The 15,288-nt window shown below is 35.4% G+C and overlaps 1 protein-coding gene across 1 annotated transcript in view; it reads right to left on the reverse strand.

Annotated features, from left to right (window-relative positions):
* Positions 1-596: 596 nt before the first annotated feature.
* Positions 597-15,288, reverse strand: part of LOC142094726 (keratin, type I cytoskeletal 42-like) — a 48,088-nt gene continuing 33,396 nt past the window's right edge. The window contains exons 4-8 of the mRNA XM_075177153.1: positions 13,975-14,139; positions 10,961-11,086; positions 9,750-9,970; positions 7,683-7,705; positions 597-5,035 (exon numbers count right to left, since the gene is read on the reverse strand). Coding sequence (XP_075033254.1) covers positions 4,944-5,035; positions 7,683-7,705; positions 9,750-9,970; positions 10,961-11,086; positions 13,975-14,139 — 627 coding nt within the window. The 3' untranslated portion in view covers positions 597-4,943. The remainder of the gene's footprint in view (positions 5,036-7,682; positions 7,706-9,749; positions 9,971-10,960; positions 11,087-13,974; positions 14,140-15,288) is intronic.

Consider the following 15,288-nt stretch of genomic DNA (forward strand, 5'->3'; position numbering starts at 1 on the left):
GATTCATGTGTACACACTAAACACATTTTACAAAATTTACCTTCATATCTGTGCTCTTCATCTGTCATAACCATCGGCTGAAAAGATCGTGATTCTGCACACTCCATGGACACTGCAGGTTATGAGTGCTTACACACTGCAGAATTGGAACAAAATCGTTCCATCATTGAACAAGATTTTTAGTCCAGCTTTAAAATCAAATCAAACAATGCGATGTGCTCTGGACGATAATCGTTCATCGTTGGAGCCTACACACTAATGCGATATCGAGTCTATTATTGTGTGATTGGCCCAATAATCATCCTAAAAGCCTGTAGTGTGTGCCCAGCCTAACATAAACACCTTAAGTAGTGCTCAAGCCTTATGTAAGGTTTAAGTAATAGACTTTGCTTAGAAGAGTTAACTTGTCAGCAGCATAGCTAATTATATAAGGTCCTTACTTAATGAACTAAAGGCTATCTTGGAGATGGAGCCCAATTTTTGAGATATGTTTTTTCCTTATCCTATTGTTTCTTTTCCCAGCTATGATGTCTGATACACCATAGACTTCCTCATGATAATTATATAGTTATAATTATTGTCACATGCCACAACAATGCGATAGAATAGCTGCTTTATTTCAGATTACAGATAGAAAAACATAATAGGTGAGGAGGACACATAGACATATAATAAAGTTCACAGCTAACATTTAAGTGCTTAAGTAAAAGAATAACTGAGCAGTTGACTTTCACTAGTTTAATAGCAGTACATAAATAAACATGCTAATGATACTGAAACAATATATTTTTTTACACTTTTATATTTGTATAAGGTTTTCTTCAAAGCTAGATCATCATTGTTACTCAAACTATATACTAAATTCCTTTTTAATCACTTCAAAAAAACATAAAAAAATCACTTGTAATATTTCCTCTACACTTGCAAGTTTTTAAACTATTCAAAGAAGCAACATTTCTAACCTTCTTAACCTCTAGAGACCATTCAACATTTCAAACAAATAGCACTATATAAATTAAAGGAAAACAATCATCTATATTTATTTTATAGTAAAATGAAATGTAAAAAATCACTTCAGTAGAAAAAAAAAGATGTTATTATATTTGTTGGATTGCTATAATGCTACAACCTTTGATTTGGTAAGTATATATTGTTATAATCTACAGTTGTCAAAGTAGTAATTGCTGTGGTTTATGAAGTTTGATGCATACTATAATAAAAGAGGAAGAGAGTATGAACAAAATATACTAAACATTGTCAAAACAATGCAGGGAATTCTAAAGAAATAATGTACTTATCTGCATTATATAAGCCTTTTAAAATACATATTGATGATTATTCTCCTTTAATAGTTTAGGAAAGCATATTTCAGATCTGGTCCTCAGGTTGCATTAACACTGCATAATTTCACTTTAATGTTACCTCTGTTTAAGAAGAGTTGAGTCGAATAATGTTAATTAAGGTCATTAATATGAATTTAATAAATTATTTAACTCTTATGTGTTAAAGAAAGAGAATTCAATAAAATGCAACATTTTACTGTTCTCGTGCACACATTTATAGCTAAACTTCCAAATTGATTGTTTTATAACAAATTGTTTAATCTCCATGTCTTTATGCACAAAATGATCAAATCCGTCCAATCAAATCATATCATATTTCATGCATGAAATTCTGGTTGTTGAATGACCCCATCATTATGTATTAAGATAAATCTGTCAACCAGTCTACATGCAAAGCAGACTACGTCTTGGCTTGGTCTGTGCCCAGTTCTTATCAAATTGGCCATTTATGTTTGTTGTAAAATTGGCCACAATTGGGTTGAGTGACCTTATCTGTATGTGCATGAGCAGCATTAGTATCTCTTGAGAACCACAACTGAAAAATGATCCAAGTATTCCAATTCCATACATACTGAATGTTCTCTGCCTACATCCTATTTGTCTCACATTTTTATACCATCAAACCCATAACAATCAGTCTCTTTCATACCTTCTATTTTATTGATCATATTATTTTATTCATATACATTTTTTCTCATTACTACATGATACTTTATTATTATTATTATTATTATTATTATTATTATTATTATTATTATTATTATTTTGTAGAATACATTTATGTGCCATCATTATGTACAGAAAAATAAAAATCTAACTAAATGTATGGCTGTCAGTTAAATGTTTTGATATGAATTCCAATCACATGCTGTAACTTTTTCATGTCATTTATTGAAAAACTCTCCCCAAAGCTCAGCATGCAGGTTTGGCTGGAATTCATTATGATAAACTAAAATACAACGTTTTACTAACTTGAAGTGTGGTGATACCCTGATTTGGAGGGTCATCCGATGCCCCAAATGATTCAGCATATACTACTATCTTTTGTCTCTTTCCAAGAGGCAGCAGTGTTATCAATGTCACTCCCCTGTGAATCTACAATTTATGTAAACAGGAAGATCATAAAGGAGAGGCATTGATAACACAGCTGCCTGTCTGAAGCAAGCCAACTCGTAGCAGCTTAGCATGTAAAGTGCTGGTCCAATGGAGACATTGGAGTTATGTTGGATAACAAGAAATACTGCAACCCAAGTAATGTATTTTAGTCATACTTGTCTGCTTTTATATTTGGGAGATCACTGATGGGAGGTCAAGTGGCAAATGTAGGGAGGAGATGCAGCAATTCGATTGTGTCACCATAGCCCTGCCCGGCATTGCATAGTGGAGAGCAGGGCCTAATTATGCAAATAATATCATTAAGCCTTGCTTCCGCCAAGGGTCCAGGAGGGTGACTGCTCTTTTGGGGGTCCAGGAGGTCCCCCCCCCCCCCCCCCGAAATTCGGTAGCCTCCCGTATATTTTGGGAGAGTAGGCAACTTTGATTTTAGCTGAAGAAAGAAACTAAATTTAATGTTTTCAGTGGACTTCTTTAACCCAAGTTTTGTCAGAGCCCCAAATAATAGAATATATTGGAAAAACATCATTCACATTATATGAAGATAAATTAATAAATGCCTTTGTATATGGTATAAGTGAGAGTATGAGGACGGTTACTAATACACAATTGACATTTTGTGTAAGAACCATTAGAGCCTGTTTTACAGCCTGATTAGCTGAACTGCTGTTTGCACCAAACAGTGTATCTGATAAGTCAAAAATGTTGTTTAAATGTCACTTAGAAATAAAGCAAAAAAGCAAAAAAAAAATCAAATGAGAAAAATGATTTAGCATATACAAAAAAATAACAACATTTGATTAAAACATCAATACAAAATAAATAAACAGAAAAAAACAACTGCAGACAAAGTTACCACTTCAAAGACATCTATATGTGTGAGTTATTGCATAATATAAAGCTATGAACATATAAACTAATGAACAATATGTTTTAATTAAGGCATGCACTCGATAGTCCTGCAATTTTTTTTTCCTATAAAATCTATCTATTAAAATATCAATTTATCATTAAAATATAATAATCCTCTTTACTTAAATAGTGTGACAACACCTGCGATTTCCATTCACTCTACCTTCACCAGGAAATTCTCTTCTAATTGTTGCCTTACCTTATACTGAATGTAGTATTGGTTGGTGACATGCTTAAACCATCTACTGTTTTTTTTTTTTTCAAAGTAGAGCAAACTCTAAGGGCGATTTAACATATCCCCTCCAGAGTTTCTGTGCATTTATTGTTATTTGACTGTGCATACACAGTGCACCAAAGTGTAGGAGGCATGAAGCATTCGGTGAATACTCCCTTAAAGCAGGCCTGGTCAACTTGTGGCGCTTCACATGTTGTGAAACTACAAAAACCAGCATGCTTTGCCTACAGATAACCAGCTGCTAGCTAACAGTAGTTTCACAACAACTGGATAGTCACAGGTGGTCTAGACCTGTCCTAAAACAAATATTCTTTATATGCTGTGGCCATGGGTGGAATGTACTGTTTTTTCCATTCCCAGGTTGTTAAAAAATCACTTGATGGTTCCATATTGTTTACACTGTCTTTCTAATGTCAACCACTTGGGTGGAAAAATAGAATTATTCTGATAACTGCAATGGCTTCACTGATCTGAGTGATTGCATGCTAAGTGTGTAAATTTAACATTAAATTACAAGCCTATCATGTATTATTTTTTTAATTTTGGGGGTTTAGTTTTACTTTAAATAGATGCAACAAAGTTAAGCTATGTGAGGGACAAAATCATATAATTATCCTTGACTGAAAAATAAATAAATTCAAACAACCAAGCAAACCTGGGATGTAAACCCTGACATTAGAAATAAAAAAATATATATGAATCAGGTTTAAAAATGGCCTGAGATATTTACAACAGCAGAAACAATGTTGTGTATCTTATTAAATTAAATATTAGCTAGTAGTCAGGAATTATATTATTGTTATTATTTTTATTACTATCCTTTATTTATATAGCACCAACATTTTATGCAGCGATTTATAGACAATGTTTTGTTTGGTTGCTTTACAGAAGCAGAAGATGCCAGTGAAATTAAGTTCTATAGATGAATTCTAGCTAAATCATTCTCAAAGGAAATGGATGTTGTAGGATCAGTGTCCTAATACGATAACAGTGCCATCTACTACTATTGGAACTGATGAAGCTCTGCAGTGTCACATTTTTTGAGAACATGCTAATATCGGGAACATGCTATAATTTGCAATCGCTAAAAGGTATGGAATAAGTAGCACTAGTATTAGTCTTCCTTAAAAATCACCTTCCTTAACGTTCTTAATGTGGCTGTGAATCACAAAATTCATCCACACCGATTCCCTGTACTCTTCTTAATAAATATCTTAACATATATGTATTAGACTCGTTCCACTGTACAATGATAAATATTGGCACATGTAAACAGGATATCAATTGGCCACTAATGATGTAAAACGCGTTGCATTCCAAATGTCAAATCTTTAGAATCTTCACAGTTTCTGGGGTATCTCAGAAATTCTGGAGTTTACCACTCTTCCATTAACCATATCTCGGACTATAGTCTTGACTTTACGATTGGTATCTGAAAAAGTAAAAATACAAAAAGATTATGAAAATTCAGCTGTAATAGATGAATGTTTTACCTGTGATAAATAAGTATTTTTGTCATTATTATTGGATAATATATGGAAGCTAAACACATTCATGTAATTATTTAAAGATCCACCATCACCTAAACAAAATGGATGCAGTCATTTTGTGGGCCAAAACCAATATTTATATAAAAAAAACAATTTAAAAAAATTCCTCCAACTTTTCATGTCAGGGGTTAAAGAGAGGACACGTCCTTTGTTGTGCTGATTACATATTCTTCTGTATACTAAAGAGCCTTGACTTATCCATGGCCTACAAAAAATATACAAAAAGCTTTACAGGGGTAAATATGCTTAAAATGAATTCCTTCTTTTGACATGAAACGCACATTGTCACTCACCAGACTGTGAGTGCTTCTTCCCGTGTGTTTAGGAACCGTGGCCGTCCACCATCCTGAGGGTTTGCGCATGCGCAGCCCTTTCAAACCTTCAGTACCTGTTCCTTTTAGTTAATTGGCTGATCAGGCAACACTCCCTATTTAAAGCACCTGAGTTCCATACCTCGTGGCCTGATCTTGGAGTCTCATTCCCCATGAGCCTCTGAAGGTGTTCCTGTGTTTCCTCGTGTATTCAGCTCAGCTGATTCCTGTGGTTTCCAGATCACTTCAACTCTCCTGTGGTTTCCAGACCACTTCAACTCTCCTGTGGTTTCCAGACCACTTCAACTCTCCTGTGTTTCATCGTGACTGTATTAGCTGATTCCTATCCGCTGCCTCCGTGCACTACAGTTATCAACTCACTTCAACTCTCCTGTGTTTCATCGTGACTGTATTAGCTGATTCCTATCCGCTGCCTCCGTGCACTACAGTTATCAACTCACTTCAACTCTCCTGTGTTTCATCGTGACTGTATTAGCTGATTCCTATCCGCTGCCTCCGTGCACTACAGTTATCTACTCACTTCAACTCTCCTGTGTTTCATCGAGACTGCACCAGCTGATTCCTATCTGCTGCCTCCGTGCTCAACAGTTCCAGCTCAGCTCTCCTCTCCCGTGTTTCATCGTGACTGCACCTGCTGATTCCTATCCGCTACCTCCGTGTACCTGCAGTGTCCTACTTGCCGCTACCCTTCAGTTCTACTCGTGTCTGCAGCAGCTGATCCGCTCTCCGTGCTTCTACAGTGTTCCTGCCGGTGTCAACTCGCCAGTCTGCATCGGATCAACGCCTCGCTGCTTTCATCTCGTCTAGACCATCTCTACTCTTCAGGGTTCTCCAGGAGTCCAGTTCTACATACTACTGCTTCCTGAGTATTTGATTCTATCCCTGCTGGTCTACCTACCTGTGCGCTGCACCTACTTGATTACCGCTTCCACCCTCCTGGGACTTCGCATCCTGCCGGCCTCCAGCCGTTCAGGTATCTCTGCACTCCTGTCTGACAGCCTGCTCCTGAACCACGGTATGCATACTTCTCATTGACTGTGTTGGTGTATTGCATATCTTGCTGGACTGAGTTGTTCTCCTCTGGAGTTTATTATCCGCTGAGACTATTGCCATCATTTGACTGTGTTACCTTTTGCCCGGATAGTTCCTGTGACTTTGTATTATTGAGCAGTGCTGTTCAGTCATTACTATATTGTGCATATCATCGTGGGATCAAGTTCAGTGTGCCCGTGTATAATCTGCATTGCATTTCTCTCCCCGTGCTCCTCCTCACATATATATTCAGTGGAACAACTTGCTAGAGGCAGACCACTGATCCCTGTTTCCTGAGTCACCTGTTCCAGTATCCTTTCACTATAGCAGTGGTACAACTTGCTAACGCAGACCACTGACTTCCCGGATACCTCCACCTGGATTCCATTCCTTCACCTAGACAGCGGTACAACTTGCTAAAGGCAGACCGCTGACTCTCATCACCTCCTCGTTATTTCTGGACATTCCTCTTCACTATAGCATTGGTACAACTTGCTACCGCAGACCACTGACTACCCTCACGTTTCCTTGTCCATTCAGTTCCTCGTGTACTACTACCTATATATTACCAGTGCTGCTAGTCATAGACTTTCCCCGAGCATTCTCTACCATCTGCTGTCTCCTGTTCCGTGATCACCCCGCTACCAGAGTACCATATTACCATCTATACTGCTCTGGTAAGTCCATCACCTGGTGATCCCTGGGTAAAGACTCCTAGTGCCCGTGACACACATTTCTATATCTTTTTAAAGAATAACAAATTTTAAGATTCTGAGATAGGCTTGTTTGTCAATTTAGGAATGTTTTAATTTACAGATTGTAAATTAAAATTATGTTGCTTCTTTCTTTGCACTCCAGCCATTGATGAAACAGTTTGCATTTTGTTATGAGACATTTCATTGAAATCTTTGGTTACTTTTGCAATGTTGGAATTGTGCAAAGCAAATTATTTCAATCAAATGAACAACTCAAGTCTTACAAAAAACAATTTTGTAAGAATGTCAATTTACACAACAAACTATAATATTTAGATTCAATTTCAAATATAAATTTCTGTAATTTTTCATACTCCTGTTTAGAAAATTCTAGTAAATGTGTAATAATATTAGGCATAGATAATTATATAAAGATAAGAGTCATAAATAGCAAAAATGTAAAATATTACCTGTTGATTGAGCATTAATTTCGCTGAAAGAAAAGATACAGATATATGTGAACACAGATAACATTTGACTATTCTAAAATTAATTTAAAGCATAATTTATATAAACATTATTAGAACATATTGTACAAATAAATACAATTCAAAGAATAAATTGTGAGTCTTTATTAAAATATTAGAACAAAGTAAAATATTTCGAAGAGGACGGGAATAATTTTTAAATGTTATGTTTTTTTGAAAGCTATGTTTCATTCGCTGTTGATAAGAATTCAAAGATAATGGGCCTGCTTAATTAAGGAAAGTTAAGCAAAAGTAAGTAAGGCAAAAACATGTTGCATTGGAGGGGGTGGTAAATTTAAAATGGGATGGCAGATTTATATTTGGGGGTAGGGCATGTCTTAGATCCACTTTAAATTTCAGTTTACAAATAAGCTATCAAGTATTTGTGTGCTACATGAAAAAACAGCCAGTATTTTCCTTATGTGCAAAATAATAAACTAATTTGCACCCCTTGCATTGCAACATGGTTTTGTCCAGAAAACTTGAGTAAGAAAATTTACTCAATTTTTTGCTTAACTTTCCTTAGTGAAACAGGCCCAATATGTTTATTGTACATAATAAATGAATCTTTATTTTGTATATTTTTGCTTAAAGCTGATATAAATGAGAGAGAGTCTGACTGAGAGAGAGAGAGAGAGAGAGAAAGAGAGAGAGAGAGAGAGAGAGAGTGAGCGGGAGACAGAGAGAGAGACAAAGTGGTGGAAACAGGATGGAAAGAGAGGGAGAGACAGAGTAATAGAAAAAGAGAGAAATATAAAGAAAAGGGGAGAGAAATATTGAGATGAAGATAGAAAGAGAGTTAGGTGGAGAGGGAAAGAAATAGAGGGAGAGAGAGATAAGGAGAGAGGGAAAAAAGAGAAAAGAGAGCAGGATTCATTTCTTCTGCCTTTTTGCAAGTATCAGACTTCCATCCTTTTATTATGTCTTTGAGAAAATCTGAATCAGGGAAGGTAAAAAGGATTTGAAAAAAATCCCAAGCTTCCTTTATTAGATCTGGTGTTACTAGGCAGCTAGAGCAAATGTGATCATTGTAGAACCAATCTCCCTTAGCCACTTTACAGTTAGTATTTAACCGAAATCTAAAACTGAAAAATGGTAATTTCTCATGGAAACATGAATAATGTTAATGGACTTTACTCATTTACTGTCACGGTTCTCCCTAGTTAACATTTACAAACACATGTTTCTTCAACTAGTGCAAAAATTAGACTGCAGTTTCACATTTGCTTATTAAGATTGAACTAAAAGCAAGTGGGACTGCATCAAGTTGGACTAGTCAAATGTACATATGTCAGAGTCTGTCTGACTCACCACACAATGAAGAATTTGGGTGTCTGTCATGATTGATAATCTTTATTGTGAAAAGGTGCTGTTCCAGCGATAGGAATGGGTGATCACAAACACACAGACAATGATGGCATTTAAGCTATGGCTTGGAATAACAGTCAACAATTAAAATCACTTTGACTGCCTATATTCTGTATTATACAAGCTAAAAAATAAAAACAATATCTGTGTGGCGTTTGTATGTTCTCCTCATGTTTGTGTAGGCTTCCTCTGGTTAATTCGATATCCTCCCACAGTTCAAAAATATACTGGTAGGTTAATTGGTTTCTAACAAAATAGTCCCTAGTCTGTGTGTAAGATAGGGAATTTAGACTGTAAAATCAAATGGAGCAAGGACTAGTGTAAATGACTACATATTCTCTGTATAGTTCTGCGTAATATGATTAGTGCTATGTAAATAGTGTATGGTGTAAATGGTTAGTGATAACATGACATCTTTTGATAAACTGAATCTTTTTCTTCGGACAGTATCATTTGCTTGATGATTTTGATTTTTTTTTTTTGTTATTTTACACTAATAAGTGATTTAGAGCTATTGTCCTCTATTATATCTGTTTTGGGAACAGAAATTAAAGTAGTGATAATGATGTATCACTATGTTTAAATGAAATAGTTACAGTTACTGTCACCATTGATCTTTTCCCCCCATACATGCATTTATACCTGCTATTATTTCCATCAATCAGTTGTCGGTATGTGGCAATTTCATTCTCTAAACGGCTCTTTATATCCAGAAGAATATTGTATTCATTGCTCTGCCTTTCTAGGTCATTCCTAACGTTCCTCAGTTCAGCCTCCAATTGGCAAATGAGCGTCTGAATCTTCTCAAGTTGTTCTCCTGAGTTATTCTGAATTTCATCTAATGTGTTCTCCAGTCCATGTTTCTGAAACAGGAAGTAGGTCATTATCCAGCACAATGTGTACACACTATAAGTGACTTAACCATAGATGTATTCTGTTTTCTACTGCTAATGGCATAGCTTTATTATAGGCAACATTGTATACTAAATCAATAAATAACTCTTCAGGCATATATCTATACTGTAAAGAGATCTTAACATTGAACAATTACAACAATAAAGGACCATCAAGCATGTATGTTAAGGCTATCTTCATGCTGTTTCCAGAACTAGTTCCACACTAGGACATGATGTTGCTGACCATTCCATAATATCAGTGTTATCCAGGCTGACACTTTATAATACAGATGGCGCATTAGGCTTCCTCCTCAAACTAGTAGAAAGGAAGAGTCAGAATTAGTGCTTGATCATGCTGTTCATCTCAAACCTACGGTATATATCCCCCATATAATGGAAGACATTTCAAATAGCAACATCCTCGAAGTGAAGAATTTAATGGCTATCCTTCTATGATGAATTATATAAATTTTGTTTGCTATATACACATTTTAATTTATGCATTTTTTCACTGTTTCTACTGAGGCTGTCAATTATGTTGGCTAACTTATAATTTGAAAAATGTAATGTTCGGATTGGGTACAGGCTAGTTTTGTAACATGATGAATTACCATGAAGATTCTAATGCATTCATATACTGCATGCTAGTTTGGTTTCATGAAAGTTCTAAATGATTGACTACAGGTTCTTTTCAACCTATGAATATTGTAATGTTTTGATTGGCTACTGATTAGTTTAGCTATAGGAATGACTTTGATGCACTGTAGGATATCTTAGCCATGTTAACATTCTAGTGCTCTGACTGGTGGTTGGTCCAGCCTTTTGTATGTTCTAGTTCTTTGAGTTTCAACTGATTGGTTCTTGCCTGACCACTTCACATGGACATTACAGTGAAAAAAAAAACCCAAACAGAATTGTACAGCAATGAAATATAGACCATGAAAAAATGATACTCACTTTGCTGATCTCTGCTTGCAGTTCAATTTCCAGATTTTGTAGTGAACGTTTTAATTCTTTGATCTGGTTTCTGCTACTTTGCAGTGCTTCAGTGTTTGTATTCACTTCCTGCTCTACTGTTGTTGACTGTAAGAGAGTAGTATACAGTATAATTATTAAATCTAAGTACAATTCGACTTTTTGTGCATCTTGCAAAACATGTTGGCAGTTTTCTTGCTCTGTATAGTAGACTGTGTGTTTTATTTGTATCCAGGTATCTGCCAAGTCATGTGCCTGTACCTGTATAGTTGTAATGTTGGTAATTATAAATGTTAGTTTTAATATTATTAGGTTCTTCAAATTCCCATTGGGAATATCAAAGTTCACAAGTAGCCTTTTCATCATTTCTCAGAAAAAAAACAAAAACTAGTTTTTTTACACTAGATAAACCGGTCATATTTATTACTCAATGGAAACATACCCCAAAAAGTAACATACAGGAGTACTAGTCTTCATAAACTGAGGGCATAACAGCTATTTTGTGGTATATTTGTTGAGGAGGTCACATGAGGATTTTACTCTATTTTCTCCTATTATATTATATTTGTGATTACACCACGGTATCCCAATGGTCGAAGTAGGGGTGTATACAGTGGTATATACCCCCATTTTCCCAATTCTCCCACTACTTTCATTATAAAGCTATCAAATTCCATTAACTTACATTTCCATGACATCTTTTATACCACTTCTAAATGTCCATACGGTCACCCTAAATTTCTACTTTGACAACTGATACTACCGTAATCTCTGACGCTCCATGTCAAACACAATTCCTTAAGTGTATTACATCCAGAATCACTTGGAGGCTCATTTTATTAGAAGGAAATTATGGGTACAGATGTTTATGTAGTGTAGTATACTTAATGTGTGAATCAGATGAAACAGTTTTCCTATAAACCTAATCTGGAGGGGCATGTACTAGCATGGTACATACATCAAAATTAGAGTTTTATATTTGAAATTTCACACAGGAACTAAGAGAAAGGTAATATATGCGATAAGCAAGCCGTGGCTTGTCATCAGCTTCCTTCAAGTCTTGATGAGTACAAGACTGCTTTTACCTACGTGCCAACTGTGTGTGTGAAAATATAATTGTATTTCTGCCAGTCAAACATTGGGTTTTCATTCCAACTCCATGTATTGAGCTTTCAGGGTAAGAAAAAGTAAATGTGCTTTTGAGCAGGTCTTTATTAATGATTAATTTGAATTTAATTTTATTTTAAATAATGTGTAAAAATGGAGGGAAATAATATATTATGCATATAATTCCATTGAATATGGAGAATGATTTGTGCTATTTTTGTATTGTAAACAATACTTCTATTGTCTAAATGGTTCTTTTTTGCTGCTATAACATATTTGTTGATAAGCTTTCACATGTGCTAATTTTTGTATGACAAAAACAATGTTAAAATTTTGAGCACAACAATAACAATTATAAAACAAGGAAATATAAACACTTGGCTAAATTATTCACTTTTCAATTAAAATATAGTTTGCATATGATCCCCACTGCATCATTTCAACTTCATTTTTAATACATTTCTACAATAACACTACTGGGTCTATTTAACATTGTGAGAAAAGTCCTAATCCAACAACGACTTTTCTCTATTTAATAAAGCCCCCTGGCCGATGAAGACTATCACTGGGCATGCAAAGCATGAGGACGCCTATTTATCAAGGACAGCGCTGGACTACAATGGCTATAAGTCCGGGCTTCCAGTTCCACTGCGCATGTGTGAGCCGACAATGCACCAGTGTCGTCGGGGAGACCAGCATCGCTAAATTTTATTGTCAAATCGAGCAATTGAAGATTTTCTATCTCTGAGATAAGCAACAATGGAAAATCTTCCATATCACCCAAGCTTGTTAAATAGACCAGTAAGATTTTTGGTGATACATCCAATCACTTATCGTGTCACACAAATGTGTCCCGATACACTGGTTGGGAATCATTAGTCAACTAAGCACAAAAGATAATCACACACATAAATGAAACCACCATGGCAAATGGAAAGTGCAAATTAGTTAAAAATCTGGTTATTTACATCTTTTCAGGGGTGTAACTAGAGGCTACTGGCCCCATAGTAAATATTTGAAGAGCTACCCCCAAAACCCTCATGTTTAATAGTCCCAAGAAGTCAGCTGATCCTGAGGAATTAGTCAATAACAAGTCTCTCTTCCATGGAGAATTCAAAGCAGGTCTGTAGCACACACAGGCTAGCAACAGGACCAAAGAGCCTTAAATCAGTAGTATCTTCCCATGGTCTTCTCCTTCCAACCAACTTACCCAGGGCTGTTACCTCTTGTAGCACATATAATTCTACCCTCTCTTTCCTGACTGATGTTGCCATGCTGATTACTTACAGTGTAGACATGTATGCTATATGTACTGAGAGCAAATAGCCATGTTTTCATAATGGGAATGCTTTCCTCTGTCTATTAAACACACATAAAAGAAGAAAAAGTCTGCTGTAGCATATATTGGTACTATTTACCCATCTAGGTAAGTCATGAGGGATATAATTATTTGCTGCCTAAATAGCTTTACTGAAGTCAATGAATGATAAACTAATAGCATAAGCTATTTATAATATTTAAAATATTTATGTTTCTATTCTGTACCACTTTAAAAAGCTAAGAAAACATAAAGATTAATAGATAGATAGATAGATAGATAGATAGATAGATAGATAGATAGATATTACATAGGCTATTCAAATGAATTTAGCTTGTTATATCAGGAGCCTTTGGATATATTTTACATATCACTTGCAAGTATAAGTTGCTACCAAGGATCACTGACGATATTATGTGGGCTCCAAAAGCATAAATAGTCAAAAATATTTAGAGAATTGAAAGTATAGAAACTAGAATAGATAGAAATAAGCCGGTTGTTGACCAAACTTATTCAATGGGTTCAATGCATCTTCAGAAATGTATGCACCATATACGTAAACTCATCTTACCTGTTGTTTGTACAACTCTTCAACTTGTCTGCGGTTCTTCTCAATGATGGATTCATACTCCTTTCTCATATTGGCAATGATCTTTGCTAAATCAACTCCTTTGGGGGAATCAACTTCCACATTGACAGTTGAGCCTTGCTTCTGAGCTTGAGCCAGCATCATGTCCTGAATTATTACAGTAAGTAAAACAGCTTTATCTCTTTATATCCTTTTTATACTTTTAATAAGAAAAAATTGATTTAAAATGATTTACAAGTTGCATCCCATGTATATACTGTTTTTATTTACTGGTGTTGACAAAGCCCACAAGGTCATCACTTGTGCCTAAAGGAAGGACATTTCCATTGTAAGACTAGTAAAGAGTTTTAAGATCTTAAACACTGTAAGTGCAAATAAATTGTGACATACCCTAGTAAAAGTAGTTACATTTGTAGTTTAAGCAGATTTAAAACAGAAATAGTTCAACATCATATTGCTAAAACATAGTGATTAACCTGCAGTGGTGCGCACTATAAAGGAAATATAACATGTTAATTAAGTATAGGGCCTCTGTTTCTTAGACAGATGAGTGAGACTAGAGGTGGCTGAAATTATTAAATGAATGTTCTTATGACTAAAGGTGAGTAAAGTAATTTGGCATGTTTCAGAATCTGTGGGATCTTGGCTGTTCCATGTGTTAACAATAAATTAAATAATGAAAATGTTTTAAGTGTAATCATTAAGGGATTATTTAGCAAAGCTTCTGAAAAGTGCAAACCTGCACTAAAACCCTAGCAAGCAATCAGCAACCAATTCTTCTGTCTAGTGCAAGCTAGACAATAAAGATAATTTCTGACTGTACAAAAATGCAAATACTCAGCGCAAACAATCTTTGTGACGTCTTCTGGCCTACTTTTGCGAAATTGGGCACAATTTTAAAGAAGTCAGCATGGATATGAAGGTTAAAATGTGAATGTGAAAGTTTTATGATGGAAGGAGTTGAAAGGATTGGGGTGTGCCTTACTAAGTAGGAATGTGCCTATTTTTACCCCCACATTGAAAAACGAGATTTTACTTTGCTATCAAGGATTATCTACAGAGTTTGCAGGTGTAGAGAAGCCACATTTAGAGAAACATTCCCAGTTTTATGGGTGGGAACACAACATTTTTCATTTTGCAGAAGGACTTGATTTTTCCACCTACTCAGAGGTGATGTAAAACAGTCCTTGTCCTATATTTTGATGGGACCGTCAAATTGCACTTTAGAGCAAATTAGCACGATGTTCCCTCACTCTCATGACTCTCTCTCGCGCTTGGTGTTCAAGTTGGCACATT

The sequence above is a fragment of the Mixophyes fleayi genome, chromosome 6 (genome assembly GCF_038048845.1).
Source record: "Mixophyes fleayi isolate aMixFle1 chromosome 6, aMixFle1.hap1, whole genome shotgun sequence".
In the NCBI taxonomy this organism is placed as follows: Eukaryota; Metazoa; Chordata; class Amphibia; order Anura; family Limnodynastidae; genus Mixophyes; species Mixophyes fleayi.